This window comes from Hakea prostrata, chromosome 11 (assembly GCF_041222555.1).
Source record: "Hakea prostrata isolate BN-2017 chromosome 11, UWA_Hpros_2, whole genome shotgun sequence".
Lineage (NCBI taxonomy): Eukaryota > Viridiplantae > Streptophyta > Magnoliopsida > Proteales > Proteaceae > Hakea > Hakea prostrata.
Genome location: NC_142610.1, coordinates 9,581,466 through 9,607,682, shown reverse-complemented (window position 1 = coordinate 9,607,682; position 26,217 = coordinate 9,581,466). Strand labels below are relative to the sequence as shown.

General features: G+C 38.1%; 3 protein-coding genes and 1 non-coding gene across 10 annotated transcripts; 3 read left to right on the top strand and 1 right to left on the bottom strand.

Annotated features, from left to right (window-relative positions):
* Window positions 1-1,453: 1,453 nt before the first annotated feature.
* Window positions 1,454-3,689, bottom strand: LOC148999984 (Tetratricopeptide repeat (TPR)-like superfamily protein). Its single transcript, XM_089140105.1, has one exon. The coding sequence runs from the start codon at window positions 3,521-3,523 to the stop codon at window positions 1,622-1,624; it is 1,902 nt and encodes a 633-aa protein (XP_088996231.1). The 5' UTR covers window positions 3,524-3,689; the 3' UTR covers window positions 1,454-1,621.
* A 6,178-nt stretch (window positions 3,690-9,867) lies between these two features.
* On the top strand, window positions 9,868-13,713 carry LOC148999983 (putative alpha,alpha-trehalose-phosphate synthase [UDP-forming] 9). The gene is made up of 3 exons (XM_089140361.1): window positions 9,868-12,316; window positions 12,426-12,699; window positions 12,800-13,713. Exons 1-3 carry the CDS (start codon window positions 10,305-10,307, stop codon window positions 13,115-13,117), a joined length of 2,604 nt encoding a protein of 867 aa, XP_088996487.1. The 5' UTR covers window positions 9,868-10,304; the 3' UTR covers window positions 13,118-13,713.
* Window positions 13,714-14,265: 552 nt separating this feature from the next.
* Window positions 14,266-14,338, top strand: TRNAR-ACG (transfer RNA arginine (anticodon ACG)). The gene has a single exon. It is a non-coding gene; the product is annotated as a tRNA-Arg (tRNA).
* Window positions 14,339-16,822: 2,484 nt separating this feature from the next.
* On the top strand, window positions 16,823-23,484 carry LOC148999981 (serine/arginine-rich splicing factor RSZ22A-like). 7 transcript variants are annotated; one of them, XR_016170725.1, is made up of 7 exons: window positions 16,823-16,967; window positions 18,110-18,213; window positions 19,003-19,091; window positions 20,479-20,704; window positions 21,056-21,169; window positions 21,804-21,971; window positions 22,135-23,484. XR_016170725.1 is itself a non-coding variant. In XM_089139938.1 (6 exons), the coding sequence occupies exons 2-6, from the start codon at window positions 18,125-18,127 to the stop codon at window positions 21,838-21,840; spliced, it is 555 nt and encodes a 184-aa protein (XP_088996064.1). In that variant the 5' UTR covers window positions 16,823-16,967; window positions 18,110-18,124; the 3' UTR covers window positions 21,841-23,484. The 7 variants fall into 7 exon arrangements, 1 of the variants encoding a protein (XP_088996064.1); XR_016170727.1 differs by having other exon boundaries at window positions 21,804-22,409; window positions 22,947-23,484; XR_016170726.1 differs by having other exon boundaries at window positions 21,804-22,409; window positions 22,823-23,484.
* Window positions 23,485-26,217: the final 2,733 nt, after the last annotated feature.

Sequence of the window (26,217 nt, the reverse complement as noted above, 5' to 3'; positions counted from 1 at the left end):
GTGTATAATCATTTCTACTATACCAAGCCCTACTACCAGATCCCCCCTTTCTTGTTTATCAAAAAATAACTTACAAAGTGGTAAGATGATTCGGCGCGGGCTAAGTCAAACATTTGACCTAATCCCAACTTGACCCTAATCTAAGGCCACCTTGACATGACCCTGACCTGCCCTTAGAGCCAAGATTTTTAGCCTAGACACTATTTGGACTCTGAGATGGACAAAGACAACCTCAAGTCATTAGGTCCTTTTACCCAAAAAAAAAAAAAAAAAATCATTAGGGCCGACGTACACCCCTCTCCTCTAGATAGTCTTTTTGAAATGATTGTCCCTATCCCTCTATAAAGTGAAAGACCTGATTTTTTTTTTTTTTTTGGTGAAGAAAGACCTGATTCCCTTTTGCATCTCTTCATTGGTTTCTACAGTGATGCTGGTACTGCACAACCTAGCAGCTCACTTGCAATTACAGTTAAGGCTTGCAAAATCACCAAAGCAGAGAGAGATTCAGAATCACCACACAACCAAAGGCAAAATCTAATCTTTCATTCATCAATTCTGTTGAAGGACAATTTACAGGTATAACTATATTCATTCTTCTCTTCTACTTTTTTATTTAATCAGGAAGATGAATATGACTGACATTAAGCTTTTACTTCACTTGAAATTGTTTTTGAATGCTCAAGACTGAGCTTGATAAGGGACGCACAGAGAAAGCAACATTCTGAGGAGGAGCATTGGCAAGGGAACATGGCAAAGCTGGGAAGGACTTGGAGAAATCCCCCTGAAGAAACTGTGGTGCTGAGCACTTGTTTGAAGAACAAGGCCAAGATGGAGAAAAATGAAGAGCATGAGGTAGAAGCTGAAGATGATTATGAGAGGTCTATGGAGGAGGACGAGGATGATGGCAGAATAGATGAGGACTTAGCTGGAGATAGTTTCTGTATTCCAGTTTTCTGCAAAATCAACTCTGAGTAGTGACATAGCTGAGTTAGGAGAATTTACTGCATTCACAGTATGCAATTAAGGCAATTTTGTGAATACCAGGTTTGTTTTGGAGAAAATTCTGTCTTCATGATTAGTGATGCAAAACAAGCCTTTGAGCAAGCATGGTTTTAGTATTTGAACAGAATGCAGTTTCCATATGTACACTCTGTTTTATTGGATACCAGAGCTTTGATTTAGTATACCATATATACCTGTATCTTCTGTTATATGTACAAATTGTACAAGGACCATTTTTGGATTTGCTTTTAGCAAATTCTTCTATCTTTAGTTATCAACCTCACCCCAGACACCTAATCTCTTCTAATTGTTCCAAATAATAGAATTCTTCACCAGGAAAATCAAGTGTTACTGCCCACAGTTCTATGATGTTCATTAAACCATCCTTCAGCAAGGCAGAGAACAGTAGTTCACCAAAACAAGTGGATTTTTTTCCAGAGAAAGGCCTTATTATTAAAAAATGAAACAAGAAAACAAAAGAAACTCTTTGGACTATAATAGGCCTTCATTAGAACCTACCTGTATAATTATAAACCAAATTAGTTAACAAAACCAAATAAAGACCAGCAAGATGCTACTGTTTTGCTCAGGGAGCTAAAAAGCATGTTGATAGTGTGGTTCACCAATAACCCTCACAAGAACATGAACCATTAACGAAGTGATGGAAACGGTTTCGATCCCTTACAATGATCTTCCGCTTTGTGATCTTTGACATCAACTCAGTTACAGTGTGACAATCAGTACAAACACGAAGGTTTTTTATAATCTTTATTGGGGTTCCTGGTTCAGTGCTGATAAGCCCAAAAGCAATGGCAAGCTTTTCACTATGAACAGCAAGGATCTTTTCCTTCTCTGACTCTCCAATGTCTTGAAACACAGTTTCTGTTTGTGGGGTATAACCATGGGTTTTTAACCATCCATTCATTTCCTCCAACATCAAATAGATCTCTTTGCTGCTTGGGTGTTTCATATCCCCAGCAAAGAATTCATGCACCTTGTTATGCACTTCAATTGAGCTGCATCCTGGCTCTTTTTGAATCCCACTAACTTTCATCATCCTCCGGATCTTTGCCACCCCATTCCAATTCCCAGCTGCAGCATAGATATTTGCTAGGAGAATGTGAGTACCTGCATTTGCAAGACCATTCGCAAAAACAAATTCAGCTATGTTCTCTCCCAAAGTGAGGTTTCCATGGAGCTTACAAGCACCAAGCAGTGTTCCCCAAATAACAGAGTCAGGCTCAATCTCCATGTTTTGTACAAGCTCATATGCTTCATCCAGTAAGCCAGCACGTCCCAAAAGATCAACCATGCATCCGTAGTGTTCAATTCTAGTTTCAATTCCATACTTTTTCTTCATTGAGTGGAAAAACTCCCGTCCCTCAACAACCAAGCCTCCATGACTACATGCCCTCAATACGCCAATGAAAGTTATATCTGTGGGTTGAATCCCCAGTGCACACATTCTAGAGAACAGCTTCAACGCATCTTGGCTTAATCCATGCATTGAATAACCAACAATCATCGTATTCCAAGCGACAACATCTTTATTGATTATTCTATCAAACACCAATTGTGCATCCTCCAAACTCCCACATTTGCAATACATATCAACCAATGCTGACCCAACACTAACACTGAATGGTATCCCATTGTTCTTAATGTAAGAATGCAACCATCTACCCAACCCAAGAGCACCAAGCTGTCCACAAGCAGAGAGAACAGATAGAATTGTAATTTCATCAGGCCTGACCTTTGCAGATATCATTTGTCTAAAGAGGTCAAGAGATTCATTTGGCCGCCCATGCTGGGTGTACCCATCAATCATCACATTCCAACAGACAACATCCACCATCTTCAATCCGTCAAACAACAATCTAGCCCCATCAACATCTCCTTGCTTCGTATAACAAGTAATCATTGCCGTCAAAGAAACCAAGTTCTTATCAGGCATTCTATCAAACAGACGACGTGCAGAAACAACATCCCCACCCCTCGCATATACAAGTAAAAGTGATGTCCTAACATATACATCAGAATTAAATCTAGATTTGAGGACCTGGGCATGAACGGCCCTTCCTGGTTCTATAGAACAGGCCTTCAAGATGGAAGACAAGGTGAATGCGTTGGGCTCAACACCATAGGTGAGCATCTGCGAGTAAAGGAGTAGAGCCTGTTGGTGAAGACCATGAAAAGTGTGGCCATGGATAATTGCAGTCCAAAAGAAGACACTTGGGTCATGGGTTTGATAGAAAATGGAGCGAGAATAGTCAAGGCGACCCAGGTAAGAATAAGAACGTAAGAGCTTGAAATTCAAACTTAGGTGATGATCTAAACCATTGCGTATAATAGCCGCGTGGATCTGTAGAAGTTGGTTGATGGTTTTGGATTTGTCTATCAAGAACAAGGCTCGATCAACTCGGAGTAGCTGATTAGGGAGTGTGTTAATCGATAATGGAAGGGAAGGATTGTGAGTAGTAGTTTGTGTGGTGGTTGTGAGGAAGTGAATGCTCGAAGACATGATCGAATTAACTGTTTTTCAAAATTTTGGCTCCATCGAAGATGAGATTCCGCTCGTCTAACAGAAAATGTACGGGAAATTCCCTGTTTTGCTCTGCGGCTTAACATCATTCCTCTGTGCTCTTGTTTATCTCGAATTCTGGATAAGATTTGCATCATGCAGATTTCTCCTTCCCTGATGCTCTTCAACCACAAGAAGTGGTGGGGCCACTTGTAAATATTAGAAAAAGAATTAAAGTAAAAATATATCATATGGGCTCCACCCTATATTGGATGGTTGGAAAGTGTCAAGGGAGCACATTGTTTTCCCCCCTAACAAAGAGTTGATTCGTACTCCACCTGCATCTTCAAGTAGATTTTATATATAATCTAAGAATAAATTGCACTGGCACCTCAAAATGGAGGCCTTAAAGCACTAACACCCTATTTTATGTTTAAAAAGCGTAAAGACCCCAAAATTGAATTTTCATTCGATATATTTGTCAAATTTATCATTGAAAACAGTTAAATCATTATTTATTTTAAAAAATATCCCTATAATAAACCGTGTCTAAAAGGTTTTTAATGACAAATTGGACAAATATATCCAATGAAAATCCATTTTTGAAGTCTTTGTGCTTTTTAAATATAAATTGGGGTGTCAGTGCTTTAAGACAACCATTTTGGGGTACCAGTGCAATTTGCTCATAATTTAATGATACGGTAAGACTTCGCTCTAACTCTTAAGTGGATTGGAACTCCTAATCCCTTGATCCCATACTATGAAGGGTTGGTCTTTTACTAATAGTCCTTAATATTGTATAGTTGTCTCAAAGCAATCTAAGACTATTCAAAATTGCCTTGGTAGCTCGACTAGTTGAAGTGTTAGCATTTATTTTAGCGGAAACAAGATCAAAATTGATGAATGAATTTGGTTGTTAACAACTTGCAATCCAATTGAACACATTGTTTGATCCAAGCTCAAGCAATGTTCTCTCCAGAATTGTCTCGTTAGATGTTTTTATATGATGTATTTCCAGTTTTAAAAGAAATACGTTGGTTAACTCTTATGGGTATAATTAAATTTGACTTACTAGGTTTAAAGAATTGGCTCAATTGGCAAAAGAACAATGCCCCATAATAAGAGATCAAGAGTTTGAATTTTCTCAAGTATGAAACTTCGTCATATATTTAAATTATACATAGAAGTTACTCTAAGAATGTAGTTGAGATTATGGTCACAACCAAACTCATTATGGGGGGAAATTATACAAAACACATACTTTCCAGAAGGCAATTTACTATTTACAAAACTAGAACAAAGCACATCCTGGGCATAGAGGAGCTTACAGGAGGGCAAAAAGGCCTTCAAGTAGGCCTATGTTGGAGAATCGAAACTAGGGAAGCTATACATTTATGGGAGGAAACCAGTGCCCACATTACCAGGGTATGGGTTGTATTTGAAGAAATCAAATAACTGGCATTGAATGAAGGTTGGGGAGCTACTTGATCAAGTTAATAGAACTTGGAAACGTGATTTATTATTTGAAATTAAGACCAAGGAAGAAGCGGAGGAAGATCACCAACCCCAGTAACCGTTTGGGCTCATGATTTAGAATTGGATCATCAACCCTGGAAACATGATTTACTATTTTTTACCACTTGAAATCGGTGGGTCCCACAGCTGAAAATAAAAAAAAAATTCCTATCACCCACCCCTGTAAGTGCTCCCCGACGGGATCAGAGATCCGGACTCTGAATAAATCTACCAAAAAAAATAAGGAAAAAAAAAACATATTGGGTGTCTTAATTAAGACAACTTGGTACAATGGTACCAGCCAGGCTCAAGTGTCAAAATAAAACATCTTTGAATGTGCTAATATTGACATTGAAGTGACCCCTAGGAGATCTAATAAGGAGAAAATTCCAACCAAACTCCCAGGAATGATGACTTCCAGAAGTGTAAATTCTGTGAGAAATCACTTTCCATTTTGTCAGCTCTGAAATCCCAGACTCCATTGATTCACATATGTAACTAAAGCTGTTCTGAACTATTAAATGCTCATCTTCTCACACGTGATTCTAGGTATATCCTTGTCTTTTTTCTTTGTTTTTTTGGGTAAGCATCAACATTCAACACGCAAGATTTCTGAATCGGATCATCATCCCATCAGGAGAGTATTCTGAACTTCTCGATAGCTTTACCACCACAAATCCTGTAAAATTCATAAAAAAAAATATCCCATCACCCAACCCCTGGGTCCCTCGGTATTTATGGTGGTAAGGCCGTTGGGAAGCACAGAGTGCTTCCCCGACAGTAGCTGATCTGAACTCTCTACCTAAAAAACCAAAAAAGCCAATTTCTGAATTATAAATCTTGGATCTTGGAGACCTCAAAATCAGTCAATACCACATGTTTTACGGTTAAGATTTTGATCTCGACACTAATTGTTTATAAGGTTGAAATCGAAATTTCTATTCAATAGCCCAGCAAAACTCACAAAAACTTGAACAAGATCTTAAGAATAGAATAACTAAATCGAATTGAGTTTGAGTTACTAGGAGAGATACATTTCTCCACATTTTCCTCAACATTTCTCCAAATTTGCCTCCATGACTTACGTGTGTGACAAAGAAGCTGGTTTTTCTCAAGCAAATCCATTTTCTATATAAACCATCCATTACATAAGGTTTCCTTTGACCATTGTTTTCAAAGTGAGACTAATTATATAGTGCATTGTATTTGGACGCCTATTTTCACTTTCTATCCTTTCACTTTCATACCATCAAAATTTGATTTTTGTTACTCATACAGTGAACCAAACCATGTGGCTAAACTTTTAGTAGAGCTGTAGCAACTTTCTATACATGTGAGATTGTTAATGTGTGAGATGGTACATCTGATTTTTTCTTCGCGCCGGTGTCGATGGGGTGTGATATTGTGACACGTGTTATTGAACAATTTAACGATGAACATATTAGGACATTTTAATAATTACACATGATACAATTACAAACTTTTTATAAATTACAAAAATTTTATTCATTATATAATTAAATTTATAAAATAAGGGTTTCTTTAGTTTTCTAAAGCTCTAAATTTAAATTTATCCACTTTTTCCTCCACATTTCTTTAAATTTTTCTAAAGCAAATCCATTTTCTATGTGAACCATCCATTAGATAAGGATTCCTTTGACCACTGTTTTCAATGTGAGACTAATTATATAATGCATTGTATTTGGACGCCTATTTTATCTTTATCCCTTCACTTTCATACCATCAAGAAATTATTGATACAGTGAACCAAATCATATGGGTATACTTTGTTTTTGTTGATAAACAATGGTGTCGAGGACCCAAACAAAAGACGGAGTCAGAGAGATTCAAAAAGAAACTAACTCATAGTAATGAGAGACTTATCCGCCTGAAGAGAATCCTCTCTAAGCCAAACAAAGAATCCAGACAGGTCGACAAGGCATTTTCAAATCCGGATCCTCACCCCATTGGGGAGCACAGACTACTCCCCGATGGCTTCCCAACCACACAAACACGTGGGGCCCATGGGTGAAAAACACTTTTTGAAAAAAATTAAAAAAACAACTTCAAATTTTCACCTGTAGGCCCCACGTGTTTATGTGGTTGGGAAGCCGTCGAGGAGCAGTCTGTGCTCCCCGGCGGAATGAGGATCCAGACTCGGCATTTTCTCCCCGGTGTGAACTTTACACCTACCTCTGCCTTTTTATACTCAACCCATTGGACATCAAAAGTTCAAATCTTTTTAGAACTCGGGCTGGCGTAAAATGATTATCACCCGGCCCGGTTCTTCTACGAAGCTGCTTGTACTTGAAAAATATTAATATTAAAGGTAACTCAAGATCCACCCAGAAGTAAAAAAAATGACTCTAAGGGTAGTACAAAAAATTTCTAAGAACATTATAGAAACCAAAAAGAAGTCGTAGAGAACAATTAATGAATATTCTTCAGGATAAACCACTTTCTATACTTTTCAACAGATAATCTAAACGTGCTTTTACTTTGTTTAATTAATTTATTTATTTAGAAATAGAAAGAGGGCTAGGAGTTATCCTTAACGTAGTTAGGTTATCCTTTCCATGTATGATATTAATTAAAAATTGATTTGATAGCTTACTCCATCTCACCTCTTTGGTTATCTCTCTAAATAAAGAATAAAGAGAGGGCCACAAAGAGATTTACATAATAATATATGGTTTTGCATGCTTATCTTAATCGAATATCTTATGTATATTTTTTCTTTTTAATTAACAATGATGTCGGTGAATTTTACAAGCACTTTCCAATTAATTTTATCAACCCTGGTTTTATGGATCACTAGATCAGATAGTTGGACCGGTTTGGATATGATTTTGACTATTGATTCGTTTGAATTGGTCAATGGAACATTTTCTTATTAACAAGTAACAAGATTGAGTATAATTTTCATTTAAATATGTCATTTTCAGTTTTAATATAATCATATGATGTATTTGTCTTTTTTTGTCCTATGGAAAAAAAAACTAATTAAAAATATATCATTGATGAAAATAATGTTATAAACTTTCAAGTTTCTTTCTTCGACTTTTCTAGATCTTGAACAGACAATGAGACCCTCTGAAATAGACTTAGAATTTCTCACTGGAGATTAGAAGTTAAGCTTGCGTGCATCTTTGTTCTTTCTTTTTCACTAATATATAGGTCATTTTCGTTAAGGAATTCAGCCAAAAAAGCATCAATCACACTAACCATGAGAGCTCAAATTAGCTTTCTACATAATCAACATAAAGGGCGAAAAAGATGTTTCAATAATTTAGAACTTGTATCATTGTAAGGTAGCAGCAATCTCTCAAGCTCCATTACAATATTACATGACCACACTACATTAGGACTTGATTTCTCCCTCCCTTGCAACAGATGATATTAAGAAGTTTGCTAGCGCATTTGCCTCCCTACAGCAATACAAAACCTAACTTTGAAAATCCCCTTCTAAATATTCTTCTGCATTCATGCCCATTTAGAATAATAATCTACTTCAAAAAATAACTATCTGATTATCATCTAAATATAACTGAATCTCCAGATAGGATATTATCTGAATCCGTTCGAATATAATGGGATGCGGATATGGTATTACCATTATCCAATCTGAATCCGGTCCGTTTACACTCCTAGTTGTGACATGTAGAAGGGATTTAACCAAGGAGGTTGGTCCAAGCGGTAAACAACTTGGTCTGCTTAAGCAAAGTTCCGATATCAAAACCTTGTGTGGATGTAAATAATTCCCGCTGGGAGATTCACCTACCACAGCCAGGTGTGCGACCTGGGTCGAACACCGAATTAGTCAGGGCAAAGCCTTAAAAACCGGGTTGGCAAACAAAAAAAGAAAAAACGAGAGAAGGATTTAGGTTAAACCAACTAGTGAACCGGATTGTGACCCGGTGTGAACCTTTGCTTTTAACTATAAAACGCGTCAAAATGTTACCGTTATTGCTTGTGCAACACGCACCTGTACTTTCAAGAAATACCGAATTCAGGAGAAGACGTGTGCATCTATGAATCCTCTGAGTCGACCTAAACCAGACCCCAACAATTTTCTGGTTCGGTGGGCTCCACGTGTCATCTATTACGTTCTCTTAAATAAACTTCTCTTCACAATATAAAATAATAATAATACAATAATAAAGTATCGCCATAAAACTCTATGGATATAGTGGGTCCCACTTTGCCCTTGCACGTCACTTTTGTGACGTGGCCCCCACCTAGGGATTTTGGATAACTATGTACCTAACGGTATCCAAATCCCTTTATTTTCCTTCTCCTCCTTCTCGTCTCTGCGTTCCCACGTGACTCCATTGAGTGTTGTCCACGTCATTCCATTTGCCTAACTGATCCACGTGGCAGCCGACATGATGTGTCCCTCTTTAATTCAAGTAATTGGAAACGGTCCAACCACTCACGGCAACTCTGTTTAACTGCCACGTGTCCACTCCATTTCCCACATGCCTCTGTAATTTTATTTTATTTTTTTCTAAAAATGAGAAGGAAAAAATAAAACAGTGGACTTTCAACTTTCAATTTCAACTTTCAATTTCAAGACGAATGTAAATAGATGTAATTGTTATCCGCTACATGCCAGCTGGAGATAACAGAAGTGCATGACCGAGGGGGGCATTTACAGCTGTACTTATTAGTTCAGACACGTGTCCAGTTGTTCTAGCTGTGAGAATATTCAATCGCTGAATTACCAATCAACCCCCACAAATGATTCATGGCCTTCCATCGTTGTGGAGGGTAAATTCGTTATTTACATACCCGAGGTGATTAAACAGGTTAGGTTTTCCATCAATTTACGGTGCTGCCTCAGATAAGAGAGAGAAGAGAAGAAAAAATCAACAAAAGCAGCTCCGGATGTATCAGGAGATCAAAAGAATCGACAACGGATACAGTAGATGAGCGAGGAGTTGCATTGATGGTGATTGCTTCTATTCGTCAATTTCACACATAAACCTTCCTTGTTTAGCAGGTTCTGTTCTTCATTTGGTCTTCTTCTCTGGGAGGGGATTTTTTTTTTCTTTTTTTTTTATATGGGTTTCTTTATTTCTCTGATTATTCTGATTCTTCTTCGGCCGATGAAAGTTTCTCTTCTTATCTGTAATACCTGTTTATGAGAGACACCCTCAAAAATTCTTAAAGCCTAAAGAATCTCGACTACCCAGATTTCATTTTGGTCAGGGAGTGGGCTCTCTGTGGTTTTAGTTCTGTGGATTTCGGAAGGAAAAGAACAGAGATGGTCTCTGGATCGTGTGCAAATTTGTTGAATTTGGTCTCTTCTCGTGAGGATTTCCCTAACATCGGCAGAAGAATGAATCGGCTTCCAAGGGTTATGACGGCTCCTGGGATAATCTCTGATTTTGACGGCGATTATGACGATGAGGATCGGAGTGAATGTGGAGGTTCAGATGGAGTCTCCTCTGTTTCGCAGGAAAGGAGGATTATTGTTGCAAATCAGCTACCATTGAAAGCTCAGCGTAATTCAGAGAGCAAAAGATGGTCCTTTGAGTGGGACCAAGACGCGCTTGTGTTGCAGCTCAAAGATGGGTTCTCGCCTGAAGTTGAAGTTGTTTACGTTGGTTGCTTGAAGGCTGAGATCGATGCTGCAGAGCAAGACGAGGTAGCCCAGTTGCTTCTCGACAAGTTTCGGTGCGTTCCTACCTTTTTGCCTTCTGATATTCAGAATAAGTTCTATCATGGCTTCTGTAAGCAACACTTGTGGCCTCTGTTCCATTACATGTTGCCTATATCGCCTAACCATGGAGGCCGTTTTGATCGAGCTCTGTGGCAGGCCTATGTATCGGCCAACAAGATATTTGCAGACAAAGTAATGGAAGTGATAAACCCAGATGAGGATTATGTGTGGATTCATGATTATCATCTCATGGTGTTACCCACCTTCTTGAGGAAACGTTCCCGCCGAGTCAAGCTTGGGTTTTTCCTTCACAGCCCTTTTCCCTCTTCAGAGATTTATAGAACTTTGCCTGTGAGGGATGAAATCCTCCGGGCTTTACTGAATTCTGATCTTATTGGTTTCCATACTTTTGATTATGCAAGGCATTTCTTGTCCTGCTGTAGTAGGATGTTGGGTTTAGATTATGAATCTAAGAGGGGTTACATTGGGCTCGAGTATTATGGCCGTACTGTGAGCATCAAGATTTTACCTGTTGGGATACACATGGGTCAGCTTGAATCTGTTCTTTCACTCTCGGACACTGCCAACAAGGCTAGGGAGCTGAAAGAACGATATGAAGGGAAGATTGTAATGTTGGGTGTGGATGATATGGATATGTTTAAGGGTATCAGTTTCAAGTTTCTTGCAATGGGGCAGCTACTGGAACAGCACCCTGAACTGAAAGAGAAGGTGGTTTTGGTTCAGATTGCGAATCCTGCAAGGACTAGGGGAAAGGATGTTGAAGAAGTTCAAGAGGAGACGCATCTCATTGCAAAATCAATCAATGAGAAGTATGGAAAACCCGGTTATGAGCCAATTGTCTTCATCAATCGTACAGTTCCTACGCTTGAGAAGGCTGCATATTATGCTATTGCTGAATGTTGTGTGGTTAATGCTGTGAGGGACGGAATGAATTTGGTCCCTTACAAGTACACTGTTTGCAGGCAAGGTAGTCATGTTTTGGACAAGGCCTTGGGTATTGATGGATCAAACACCCCAAGGAAGAGTGTAATCATTGTGTCCGAGTTCATCGGATGCTCGCCCTCCCTCAGTGGTGCAATTAGGGTCAATCCGTGGAACATTGATGCGGTCTCTGAAGCCATGAATTCGGCCATCACCCTTCCAGAGGTGGAAAAGCAAATGCGACATGAGAAACATTTTAAATATATTAGCTCCCATGATGTTGCCTACTGGGCTCGAAGTTTCGATCAAGACCTGGAGAGAGCCTGCAGAGAGCATTTCCTCAAGAGGTTTTGGGGTATTGGGTTTGGTTTGGGCTTCAGGGTGGTTGCCCTGGGCTCATATTTCAGGAAGCTTTCAGTTGAGCACATTGTCTCCGCATATAAGAGGACAAATAGCCGAGTGATCCTTTTGGACTATGATGGTACCATGATGCCACAAACATCTGTCGACAAGACTCCTAGCAATGAAGTCATCTCAATCTTGAATAGCTTATGTTGTGACCCAAAGAATATCGTCTTCATTGTGAGTGGCAGAGGAAAGGATTCTCTGAGCAAATGGTTTTCTCCCTGCAAGAAGCTGGGTATTGCTGCTGAGCATGGCTACTTCATTAGGTAAACAGCTAAATTTCTTTTATTTTGGTGATATAGGTAAGGTCTGCTCACTTCTGTTCCCTGTTTTTCTCATGTGACCCCTTGAAAATTTCTGTTTCTTTTGTTGTAGATGGAGTGGGGATTCTGAATGGGAATCACCCTTGTTGGTGACGGACTTTGATTGGAAAAAGATTGCTGAGCCTGTGATGGAACCCTACACAGAGACAACCGATGGATCTTATATAGAGCACAAAGAGAGTGCATTGGTCTGGCGCCATCAAGAAGCTGACCCGGATTTTGGGTCCTGCCAGGCAAAGGAGCTGCTTAATCACCTTGAGAGTGTGCTTGCTAATGAGCCTGTTGTTGTTAAAAAAGGTCAACACATTGTAGAAGTGAAGCCTCAGGTTAGGATCAGTGACCTCCATCTTCCTTGCCTATAATGTGGGTATGTGGTTGCTTAATGAATGGTTGGTTATAATGAAACCTCTTATCTTGTAATTGCAGGGTGTGAGCAAGGGTATTTTTGTTGAGAACCTTATATCAATGTTGAATCAGAAGAAGCCACCAGATTTTGTGCTGTGTATAGGCGATGATCGGTCGGATGAAGACATGTTCGAGAGCATTGCGAGGTCAGTCTCAAATCCATCTTTCCAAACCATTGCCGAAGTGTTTGACTGCACTGTTGGTCAGAAGCCGAGTAAGGCAAAATACTACCTCGATGATACTGTTGATGTTATAAAGCTGCTTCAAGGTCTTGCAACAGAAGCAGTGCAGCCACCAAAGTCTGCAAATTTTCATGTGTCCTTTGAAGGATCTCTTTGAATTGCGTTGCATTTTGGTATCATTTGTTGATTCAAGATGAGGGAAAAGCTTCAGCAGACTTACTTCTCTGTTGAAATTGGTCTGGGTAATTGACAAAAGTTTCAAAAGCTGCCTTCTTTGTACAGATATGCATACATCAACTTGTCACTTGAAACCCAATAGTGAAATTGAAGAACATTTCGATTGAGGTTAATCTATCAAATACCCTTGAGTTGAAATTTTTGGGTCATAAGCTCTGTTTTCCTATCAAGATTTGCAGCATTTCTCTAACCAAACACTAACAGATGGCTGAGCTGACTCTGGTACATCATGGCATCCTAGTTGGCAACTACTAACAATATCCAACCATTTTGTCTCTTTTCCATATTCTTTTTCTTCTTTCATTAATTCCGTTCTTATTACTCTCTCACCATTGGAAGCAGGGGATTCAACTTCTCCACCAATTTCCTCAATGGGAAGAAACCAAGGAAAGACGAGAACAAAACAAAACAATATTATGCAATTAAATTAACTTTTTAGAGCGTAAAATTGAATATATTTTATAATAATTTTGACCATAATCTCGAAATGCAAGCATATATATAACTAAGTCTCAACATGTCATACTTTCGTGTGATATGGGGTTTTGATTTTATAATGGTTAAATATTGATGTAACCAAAGTTGGTGATGATTCTTATATAATTTTAATAATTTTTCACATGTTTAATGTCAGCCTTTTATCATATTACTATTTTTAAAGCATGCATACAAGCATGAATTCAGAGAGTGGTTATATTTTCATAAATTCAAAGAAGGATGGCTGTATTTTCATTTTCTTAATTATCCTTATCCATTCAATGCATTAAATCTTCAAGGTATTATTAAATGATGTTCGAGATTATAAATTTTTATTCATAAATATGATAATTAATGATATAATCTTTATTTAACTTTAAGCAATTAATGGGTTACTGTTTTTAAAGCAGCTGTTAACAAAGGAAATACAAAAGAAGGAATCTCTTTATTTCCCGAGAGATCCAAGGGATTTTTCCCTGTCAGAGATTTATCTCCAAAACAGTCATTCTTGGCTGTGAGAAATTGTTGACCCAGGAAGAAGAGAAAAAGAAAGAGGTCTTTTAATGTTTTTAAAGATTTCATTTGAAGAATGACTCTGTGGCCCAATGGATAAGGCGCTGGTCTACGGAACCAGAGATTCTGGGTTCGATCCCCAGCAGAGTCGTGATGCTTTTTCCACAGACTAATTTTTCTTTTTTTTTTTTTTTGGGGTTAAAAAATTAATAAAACCTTTTAATGTGATCTGATGTTGTGTTACAACTTCTCAATGTATTATTTGACATTTACCATCTACAGCTAGAAAATCATTAAGTTTAAGGTGCTTTCTTTTTTTAAATATGTTTTTAAATCCAAAGTAAAAAGCCTTTCTTTATCATTGCTAGAGTTTCAAACTTTATTCTTTTGTGGGAGGGTTGATTGATTTGAACGTGTAATTGAAATTTGAAAGCCTTCTTTAGCGTCTCTATTGTAGCCAATGACTTGAAGTATTCTTCCTACAGTGAATCATATCTCATGTTCAAATCCTGTTGGTGAGGAGATTTTCATTTCAGATGGATAAAGGAAAACTGTTTTTACTACCTAGAGAACTACTTCCAATTGAAAAATGATGAAAAAGTGGTTCTAATGCATTCTTCCCCTCATTTCTCATAAATTTTACCAATCACGACAACATGGGTCAGGATGCTGCGAGCTCAACTTTTGCTATATATTTCACAAGAAAAGTCATTAACATTAAACAGAGATCTGTGTATAAGTTTTGTAAAAAACCCATGTTTATAACCCGAAATTTGAATTGCAGGTCCAAGTATTCGAAGCTCTAGTCGGAGGAAGTTGTGGGCCATCCAAATTGAAGCTTATGTTTTGACCCCAGAGCTCATGGATCTGGATATTGTTGGTGAAGAACTTGCCCTACTAGGAACCGAAAAAAGATCTAGCCGGAACGATCGATTGGGCAAATGGATATCCAACGCAAGAAAGGTCGAGTCGGGAGATGTCCAAAAACAAGGTAAGACCCCTCAACATGTTGGTTAAGGTTGGAGTAGTGTTAAGAATCAACTAGAGAGCACAATGCCCAAGTACTGAAGAGTACCAGTGGGCAGTTGCTTAAGGTGGTTGATTGACCAAGCGACTAGCCACCTTGGCAATTGATTGGAAAAGTTTGCCGAGAAACCCTAATTTGCCCCGACACCCTATTTAAAAGCCTTCCACGATCTAAATTTGTATTATTTTATTCTTGAAGGCTATTGTGGACTGAGTGGAGGTAGTGAACACATGGTTGGTTGAAGGAAACCCCTTTTCACGAAGGTCTTCTGAACTCTTTTTGACTTTTGGATCTAAGTGGAGGTAAGTTCAATCACTCTCTTAATCTATTGAGTTTTTGTCTTAATAAAAAGTAGTTATTCCTCCCCTAGTTCTTTTGTGGTGGTTTGGATGAGTTTATTTCTTCCATCGATGATCTCGATTGAATCATGCCAAGAAGGATGGATCTTATATCCGATTCAATGGCAAAAGTTATCGAAGAAGATAATGTAGATAGGGAGAGAAGATCTGGGTGCCATCACCCCTTTGTAAGTTAAATTGAATCTTGAATGCAATATGGACAAGGTCTTTGGGCTACCTAGGATTTGTTGTTCGAGGGTTAGATGGCAATTCCCTATGTATAGCCTCTCCCTTGGGCTTGAACAAAATCATTGAAGGGGAAGCCCTCACTTTAAGTGAAGGAATGTTGGAATGCCTGGTTGGAGGTTTTGATCATTTGATTGCCACTAATGGAGAGGACAATATTTCCTTTGCCATCATAAGTAATTTAGTAATGGATATCGAGTCTGGAACACGGTTAAGTAATTTCCTTTGCTCTCAGGCTAGGATAGCAGCAGTCTTCTTAGTCATTACCGAGTAGGAGGAACTCATCTGTTTTTGCACCTTTAATTTCCAAGTTTGGTAACTCGGTTTCTGTTGGTTAAGTTGTTTTGGAGAATGAATCCTAGATTAACACAAAAACGGTTTTTATTGGGATTTTAATTCTGAATTCAATTAGCATAAACCATTGAATTGCCATTGTGCAAATGGCTATAACATATGTGAATTCTTAAGAAGATATAAAATTATCATCAAAAGTTTGTTCAGTTGATAATGAACTACACTTCTTAGTGAAGAGATCACGGTTCAAATTTTCCTAGTGGTATACGTAATAGTACCCCTTAATGTAAAACTACCCGTTCCAAAAAAAAAACTCTAAAATTAAAGGCAAAGGTCATATTCGTCAGTCTACAACATAAACTAGATTATTAATTGAAACAGATCATCGGCCCTCAACTTGCCTGTACATCTATGCTCTCACACTCACATGAGTGTGGGTCCATCCTGCTTGACCTGACAAAGGCAGCCCTCTGTCTTTAGGTCCCACACCTCAAGTGCGGCATTATTATTAGGGTACCTTGATTCAGTCCTGTGCATTTAATGCGCAGGTTTGTCAAGCAAAACATTTTTCGAAGGATGGAGATTTTGATCTCGGTGGAGCCATTGATATTCAATAGTCGAGATCGAAATCTCAATTGAAATTTCGGATCCGACGTTCCGAAATTCGGCATGAGAGTCCTGCGCAGGACTGAAGCAATTTCCCTATTAAGGGGGCCGTTGTCATCTTCTCTGTATAAATAAGATCAAGCGTCAGTTTTGAGGACATTCAATCTACATAGCGACCGTGACGGCCGAAACATCCTCTGTTGAGTTGCTTTACGGTTTCGTCGACTTTCTGTTCAAGGGATTTTCGTTGCTAGCGTTTTTCAGTTCAGGTATTGATCTAACTCTCTTTCTCTCTCTTAGATCCAAAAGTGATAAAATTCATACTCTTCGGCGTATGTTTCTGGATTCAGATACATTTGATCTTCAGATTATGGAACCCTAGACGTAAAGATTTCACTTTTATTGATTAAATCATATCTTTAACTGTGTTGATTTAGTATGATCTTGCCTACCTGTATGGTTAGGGGTCATTTCTAGGGTTACTGAACACATACAGTTTGGGGGAAAGTAATTTGTCTGTTCTTCCCGAGAAGTTACATTATCATAGAGAAAGACCTTGTCTTGGGTCACGATCTCTCGTCATTGTAATGCTCCCTTAACGCATGGAATTCGAAAGATTTGCTTTATGTAGTATCTATTATTTTCACAGTTTTGTTCGTTTCTCCACATAAAAATGTGTTTTTTATGTTGATTATTTGTAGAGTGAATTCTTGATTTTATATTCTTGTTTAGATTAAAACGGAGATATATAACTTCCACTTATTCTATGACAAGGAAAGCCATGAGGGGAGTCATTCCCTCTGGGGTTCTCGTAGGGAACTCGGTTGTATTCCCTAATGTCTTGCTATTTATTGACAAATTGACGGAAATTGGCTACCTATAGGATTCCATTAGGGGATATCATTTCCGTATACTGAGATTTACCTTTTTTGACATAGCGTGGAACCCATATTTCTTTTTTCTGTGCAATGCTGAAATTCTTCTGTGCTCCCTGGACTTCCTTCCATGTCTATAGTTCGTGTGATGCCTGATAACTTTGTTTCTCCTAATAAACTTAATTTTTGTTTTATTCATTTACTTATTTTGTTGGTCTTGCCATGTTTTTTTGGGATGAATAATTTTTATATGCCTGCCATGTTTTTCAGTTTGTTTTTCAAGTTTGTATTTTAATGTTTTCATCCACAATGTACATTCATTACATGCTAACTAATGAGTTGTTTAAATGATTAAATCCATAGAAAGGGTTTTTAAGATCATGTAAATCAATATGAACGCTTACTTTCTGCTGATCCAAGATTTATGGTGGGTTTGTGAACTTAATATGTTATCCTGAGCATTACCTTTTGTTAAATAGCTCATTCTTGAATTTTTATATAGTTAATTTTAATTATTTTCTCCCTCTATTTGATAGGTGCCTTCTGTAACAATGTCTCGTGTATATGTTGGGAACTTAGATCCCCGAGTGACTGAGCGAGAACTCGAGGATGATTTTCGAGTCTATGGAGTTATTAGAAGGTAAAATGAGCAAATTTTTCCTATATAACTTGAGTAGTTATGCATAAAAATCAATGGCAAACTTTTAGATGAGTTCTTATCATACTTTCTATGTATATCAGAAGAATGATCAAACTTGTAGAGGTTGTTTCTTTACTGTTTGATTTTCACTTCTGCTGGATTCTGACACACTGCCTCTGGATAGCTTCGTGACTTGGGAACTTATGGCAATTCTATGGCTACACAGTGGGGTGACTGGGTCTGGAATTATTTCAATTCTTATGTAATCACATATATAAAAATATAAAAAAGTAGGGAATGATGGTCTATTAATGGCACAGAATGTGCCCCTTTATTCTTTCTTATCTGGTTAATAATTTTGTTTGGATTAGAAAGGTGAAAGGAAATGATATCCAAAGTTATTCTATGAAACCATAGGTATGAAGAAAAATGAGATGCACTAGGAAACTAGTTCTGCTAGTGGGCTAAACATATCCCTTGCTCTCTCTCTCTCTCTCTCTCTCTCTCTCTCTCTCTCTCTCTCTCACTAATGCTATTGTCATGTTGTATCGGTCTACAGGGTATGAGAAGGTGAACTGTTGCAAGATTATTTTATGTGCGAAATTAGGAAGACCTTATTAGAAAATATATCATGACCTTAACTTGTTTACCAATTCTGGAGGAATGTTGTCTTCTTCTTCTTTTTTTTTTTTTTTTTTTTATTTTTATTTAACTTCACATTCATTTTTTTAGATAATATAGTTTTGCAATGATTTGTTTTGACTTATTTATGTTTGTGATTTGATGTAGTATATGGGTTGCAAGAAAGCCACCAGGTTACGCGTTTATTGATTTTGATGATCGTAGGGATGCTCAAGATGCAATTCGGGAATTGGATGGTATGTATAAATTTTTCTATTTAAAATCCACTTGAAATGTAAATGTACTTGGCAATTCGGCAAGCGCTGACTTTTGTACTATCTTGGCAATAACCACATTAATGTCTGAATGTTCTATATCGGTAAGTTAATTGATGTTATACATAATTAGGTTGAATTGCCAATTACCAAGTTTATACAACAGATTCTGTTTAAAGATTCTGTTTATGTGATTCTTTGATATACTTTGTAGAACTGCTGATGGTCCTGCGCATGATGTTTGTTACTCCACTAGGGACATAACCAATGTTATATAATTATATTTAACATCGTATACTTGTCTTTTGGTGTTGTGCATAATTCTTTGTATTTGAAACTGATACTGCTGCTGGGAATAATTTACTTAAGCATATAGGGACATGTAATGTATTTGTATTGATTTGGCTATCATGCTTTTGATCTCCAAGTTTTCAAAATTTCGTTTGCTTATTTTAATCATGTTTCCAACTACATTTGGATTTGTTCTGTATCTTCATTGATGGGACCTACAATCTGGTGGTCTAAATGTATGGCTCTATACTAGTTTCATAAGGGTTCTGAAGGATGTCTTGAGGCATGGAAGCAAGCTCACTCTACTAGAACAACTGCTCTTGGTTTTTATCATGGAAATAATACGTTTTCTGGAGAAGCTTGTTGGCAGTCTGCATTTGGTGGGTTTGTGCCCTTCCGAAATGCTCAACAAGGTGGTTCAAAGTACATTCTTGCTTGTGCATTTTAGTTGTAGCAACTAATGATGCTCGTTTGATCTTACCACTAGCCCATGAAGTGCATTTAATTATATGTATCAATGACAAACATGGGAAGTATGCCGCCAATATCTTATTATTTGTGTGAAATTCTTGGCTTGCGTATACTAACGGCATACTGAGGATCTGTGCCACCTGCACATCACTTGTATGAATATTCATGACTGTTGTATTTATTCCTTTCTCTGTGTCTTGTGGGTTTTTACTTGTTCAAAATTTTGTCCAGTATTAAATTTCATTAACATTTGGGATCGGAGCTCATAGAGGGAACATGCTTATCTATTGAAGAGAAGTCTGGATCTGTAAATAGGATGAATTTTCAGCTACTATAGTTTGATTATTTTTCCTTCAAGACTTTTAATTGTTTTAATTTTTGTTGCTGCACTTCTTACAGACTAGGAACATATTCTATTAAAGTGATCACTGGATATGGACAATTAAATTCTCGCTTGAGTTAAATTATTGATTAATTACCATTTCTTCTTTTGATTTATGCTGAACCTGTTGTTGGGTTAGATGATGCATCAAATTGAAATGCATTTTCCAGTCCAGGTCTCATTCGAATTTGGATGGAGTATAATGGCGTGTTTTACTTGAAACAGGTAAGAATGGATGGAGGGTTGAACTGTCTCACAACTCCAGGGGGGGTCATGGTGGTGGCGGCAGGGGTGGTGGTGGTGGCCGTGGTCGTTCAGGAGGTTCTGATTTGAAGTGCTATGAATGTGGTGAGCCTGGTCATTTTGCTCGAGAATGCCGCTTGCGTGTTGGTTCTGGAAGGCGTCGTAGCCGCAGCCCTAGAGTCCGGAGGAGTCCAAGCTATGGTCATAGGTGAATTTCAGTTTCAACTGTTCTCACTTAATCATCTGCTTAATGAATTTTATCTGCATGTGATGGGTTTTGGAATTGATAGAATCAGCAGATTCATTCTTATGAGTAGCTTCTATGCTTCTTCTTTTTTTTTTTTTTGGGGGGGGGGGGGTAAGTGGGTAACTATTGTAAAAAATAGGGGCTACATGTCCATCAAAATGCACGATATATTGGTATTTTTCCTTTTTAAAATGTTGCTTATAGAAACTGAACTTCAGTCCCTCTGTCAATTGTTTTGTGTAATGCTCTAGATTGTCATTGTTGTGGTTTTACTACTAAACTGTAGAACATTTGCTTATTGACTTTGGGCAGGAGTTATAGTCCTGGTGGTCGTTCTCCAAGGCGCCGCAGTCCGTCACCTTATCGTGGACCCTATAGCAAGTCACCAGCTTACCGTGGCAGGGAGGACTCTCCGTATGCAAATGGGTAAAGCCTACAACTGTTGGATTTTGCTAATTCACACATTGAATTGGACACTCATTTCTGTTAGTGGACTGTAAAGATGACCCAACACCAACAGCCTGATTGTGTGCATGATGAAGTTGGATCCTCCATTCAGTTTCCTTATCTTCTGACAATTGGGAGGAGGGCTTGGATTGGATGGTCAGAGATATTTAGTGCTGGATCTTCTAATCCACATGGGCGGTCATAAATATAATCCCCCTGAGGGTCTTCAATTGAGGCTGTCAGTTTGACTTCTGTTTCGGACTACAAATTTGATCTAGTGGACTGTTGGTCCTCACCCTTATTGTTCCTTATGTTACTATCCATATTGCTATTTCGTTGGTGAGTGCGGGCCTTGGCTCAACAAGAAGGTTGCTCCAATGTGACCTAGTAGTCATGGTTCGAGTTGGGACAGCCTCTTTGCTAAGTGAGGGCTTCGTGGATTGTGATCCTTCCCAGACCCCTACAGTGCCGGGAGCCTTGGGCACTGGGTATGCCCCTTTTTATTGCTATTTTTTTGGTAGAACAAGATGTTATATCATGTAAGAGTATATATCGTTTTAAGTACTTAACATGTTAATGTTTTAAACTCATTGTGTCTGTCTGTTTTATGCAGTCATGCTATTAGAGGCCGACGCAGAAGCAGGAGCTAAGTCTTGGGAAGGTTGAACTCAGTTGTGTAGGTGACAAAATATAGATTGTTAATGAGCTAAGAATTACTACTGTTGGACATCGTTGCAAACTTTTTGTTGGGGCGTCGCCCTCGGACAACTTCAAAGAGTTGGTTAAGTTTCTTTGCTTACTTTGATATCGCTTTTGTTGTTTCCTTTTATCCATCTTTACACTTCACTTTGATTCATATAGACATGAGGGTTTAGAGGGTAATTTTAGTAAAGGTTAAAACAGAGTATGTGACTGAGTTCTGTACCTTCTTTTTGTGTTTCGAGGATGCGAGCTCCCTCTGCTTGTAGGACTTGTTAGAGAACCCATGCTGCCTGCTTCGCTATACGATTGTTTGTTGCTTCCACCCATATGGTTTCATCTGCTGGATCTACTTTGGGGATCTTCTGTTTGATTTAGTGTCTGGTTGTCTACTGCTATAGATGCTTCTCTCCATGATTCATTCCCTCCACATATGAAGGCATCTTCAAATTTCTGATGGTTAATTGTTTATCAAACCTAATATAAGGATTGAGAAGCTGCTTCAGGCACTTGTTTGCAGGTATGGTTGTTTTTCTACAGTTTGGGAGCTTGGTTTTGTCTTGAAATTACCAGGACTTAGGGGGTGGAGGGAGGGAAGATGCCAAATCAAAATATTGTTTAATGATCTCTAATTTCAAGTAAGAGAGGAACCTGTATTCTATGGGATGAGAAATTTTTAAAACTCATTACGCAATAGTTTCTCTTGAGAGTCATAGTTTACTTCTTTTTTTAATTGTAGACTTCATCGATTGAGAAATTTTAATAGGAACCTGGGCTTTTGGGGCTCGTTTTTGTGGTTCTTAAGGTTTAGGAAAACTTTTCAAATGTTGGTTCATTCTTTGTCTACGTTTTCTTTGGTTAGGGCTTTTATGGTTTTGGTGTGGTGTGATGTGATTTCCAGAATTTATAGTATGTTTCAGACGTTATGACCAGCACCCAGAAGTGTTGAGCATCCTGCTTTTGGTCCTCACCACATCAAAATGAGTTGCATTCGTCCAAAAATGATGAGCTGTGGTTGATCTGGTTTTTGTTGATGGCTTCTGATCTCAATCTTCAGGAGGCTAGAAGTGTATTGTGCTTTGATGCAAGTCAGGTAGAGGTAAGGTAATGCAATCTGGCTTGCTTACCCATTGGGATTGGTGACCTTGATATGTTTTTTTGAAATATATGAAGCTTGCGTCCTCAGTTATTTGAAACCTGCTATTGCTACGTCTACAAGCGGAGACACTAGTGCCCAGCCAGAGCTTTATAATGGTTTCTTGGTGACAATATTCTTAAAACCAATCTCAAGCAACAACTGATTGAGATCTAAATGGATTAATGAATCCTGGGAGCAATGTGTCAAACAATGTCCATGGTCCTACTTAGAGGTCAAAATTCTTAAGAGGTGTTTCTGTTGTTAATATTAGCACAATTAATTCTGTGATGTTCTCTAGGGAACACCACTTGGGGTTGGGTTATCAGAGCCACAGATTAAATTCAATTTGATGTTTGGGATTCAACGAAAATGTTATGGGTGTCTTTGGAAGCAATACGTTTTTAGCCTGCTGGTCCTGTCCTCTGGTGCTGAATATTATTCTCTGTTGATTCCCTGAGTTTTCTTCTGGGTTGGTTTCAATACGTGTTGGTTTTTCTCTACCTTTGAAGAGAATGTAGCTTTTATATACAATTTAAGAAAAATTCCTCTCTACCAGCTCTGATTTAATCTTACTTTTCTTTCAAAAGTTTCACATCTGATGCTCTCCAAGAAACTGGATTTCTACCTCTCTTTTGGTGTTGGTGTTCATTCAAAAATGACTGACATAATATGAAGGGTAACATAAGTAGGGGGTAACCTGGATCTCAATCTGATTTATGCTGCTACGTGGTGAGTTGCAGTTCTTATGACTTGCATTTTAGGAGAGCAGCTGGAGGTAGAAGACAACAATCCTCCTCTTGATTTAAGAGGTCGTGTTATTCTAATAATTTATTCAGAAACCTGAACTGGAAGAACAACAGTCAAATCTTCACATTGTATATTGATGTCTATCCAGTATGAAACGAAATCATCAAATCAATACCATATTCGAAACCAAATCAAGAAAGTAAGGGTTTGTATATTGATGTCTCTAGTCTTTCCAGAGATCCAGTATGAAACTCAATACAATCTTCGAATCCAAATCACAGCAGTATGAAACGACGAAATCACCAAATCAAAACAATCTAGGGTTAGGGTTTGACAGGGTTGGACACTGCTCTGAACGATCAAAGAAGAGCTTCAAAAAGCGTCGGTGTGAAAGAGCGAAAAGTCGGTGTGAAAGAGCGAAAAATGGGAAGAATCACGTTATTTCTAACGGAGGGGTCTTCTTCCACCCTCTCAAGAAAAGCTTTAAACCAACTAATGAGATGAACTCCATGATACTGCACCAGATGCGATTCGAATTCTTTACGCTTCACAGAATTCAGATCTGTTTCATCGCCATCAAGGCTATGAAACACGTCTTTGCAGTAGATACATTGATAGTAACAGCCTCCAAGAACCAGAGGACCGCGACCATGTGCAAGTACTCTTCCAGTAAACCAGTCTATTTCCCTCGAAATTTCTAGGGGGACATCAGCTGCATCCATCGAGTTCTTCAGAAATTTGGCGACTGAATCCGTACCCTGTCCGCCATTGAACTCTGAGAAGGGGAGACAAGAATGGGGAAAAAAGAATGGGGAAGACAAAGAGGAAAACGGGAAATTGTGAAGGAACAAATCAACTTCAATGGTTTTATAGGATTTTTATTTGGGGCCGCGGCTGTTGGCTGCAGCCAACGGCCAGGATGACGCCAAGATGATCCGACGGTGTTAGCTAAGCTGGCAGGGATAAATATGTAAATACAATTCTTTTTTTTTTTTTTTTTCTTTCTATTTAAGTATTTTATATTTTCCAAATTTACAAACCAAGCCCTTGATTCTAACCGATTCGCAAATCCTAAGATTAGTAGTTATCGATTTCTTCTTTTCAACTGTTAACGATTCTCCAAATACTGATGAAGAGTCAAGATACAAAACGAATTCAAAGTTACAAATACAAACAGCAACGGGCAACAATGATGAAGCCATATGCAAACCAAAAAGGGGGTTTTGATTTGAGAATTCGTTTCTTCCTCCTTTCTCTAGTTGCTATTTGCTAACTCAAAATTTACAAAAAAGGGTAGAATAACAGAAGACAAAGCATCACCTCCTCCGATCACCTAGGTACTGTGATAGCAGCACAAGCTCAGAGAGTGGAGTGGATAACAAGGTGGGTAAGTGCGAATTGCGACAAATAGGGCAAGAAGCATTAATTAAGCCTCAAACAAGCATCGTCGACAGTTAGGCATCATTTGTAGCATCTCCCCATCCATCACAATGACAAATTGAACACACTGAATCTCCACTCCCACAATTACTTGACTGATCCAGAAGGGTACCTCTTGGTACGTCCATTGAGATGCAATTATGCAAACCCACTTTGTTTAGGCCTGTCTGGTTACATGAATCCAGAGATCCAGAAATCTCTGGATTCATGAATCTGAGAATTATACTTGTTTGGTTGTAAAAATCTCTAGATTCATCCACTCCCACAGATTCACCTTGACATTAAAAACGTGAATTTGGGTATGAATTTGATGGGTAAACCCACTTGTAATCCAAATATTTTTAATAAAGTCTATACATTTGGGTAAGAGGTGAAATCCAAATATTTCAAAAAAGCTATACATTTGCACATTTACAAAAATCACGTCGATCAAATAGTTTTTTAGAATGAATTTTGTTCGACAGGGTATTTTATTCCAAGACCAAGAGGGGCATCTAATTTGTATTCTAAGGATTCAAGGGTCAAGCTGGAAGAAAATGTTTTGTCCATCCTAGATTATTTTAAAAACCCTGACTTTTTAAGAGGGAAACGAATGCCAAGCTATCCAAAATTCTATATCCTCTCTTTTTTATGGATGGTAGGATTGAAAATCAAAAACTTAGGGAGTATTTACCTTTAATGATCCTAGCCCACATAGAATATGGTTTAGAAAGAAGTCACAAGTATGCTTAAGAAGAGCCTGGTAGAGCTTTACGAATACCTAACCCACCTACCATTTTAGGAAGGCAAAGTTGTCCTAGCAAATCATCAAAGTTATTCTCATTTATCCAAATTAGCATTCCAAAAACCATTATAGATAAAAAATCATTTTAGGACAAACCTGCTTAATACTAAAGCAACTCATATAATAAGTTGGGATGCAAGCTATTATGATTTAACGTAATTGCCTCCCTTTAAAACTTAAAAGGTTAGCCTTCAATTTTTATTTAGTTTAAAATCACTT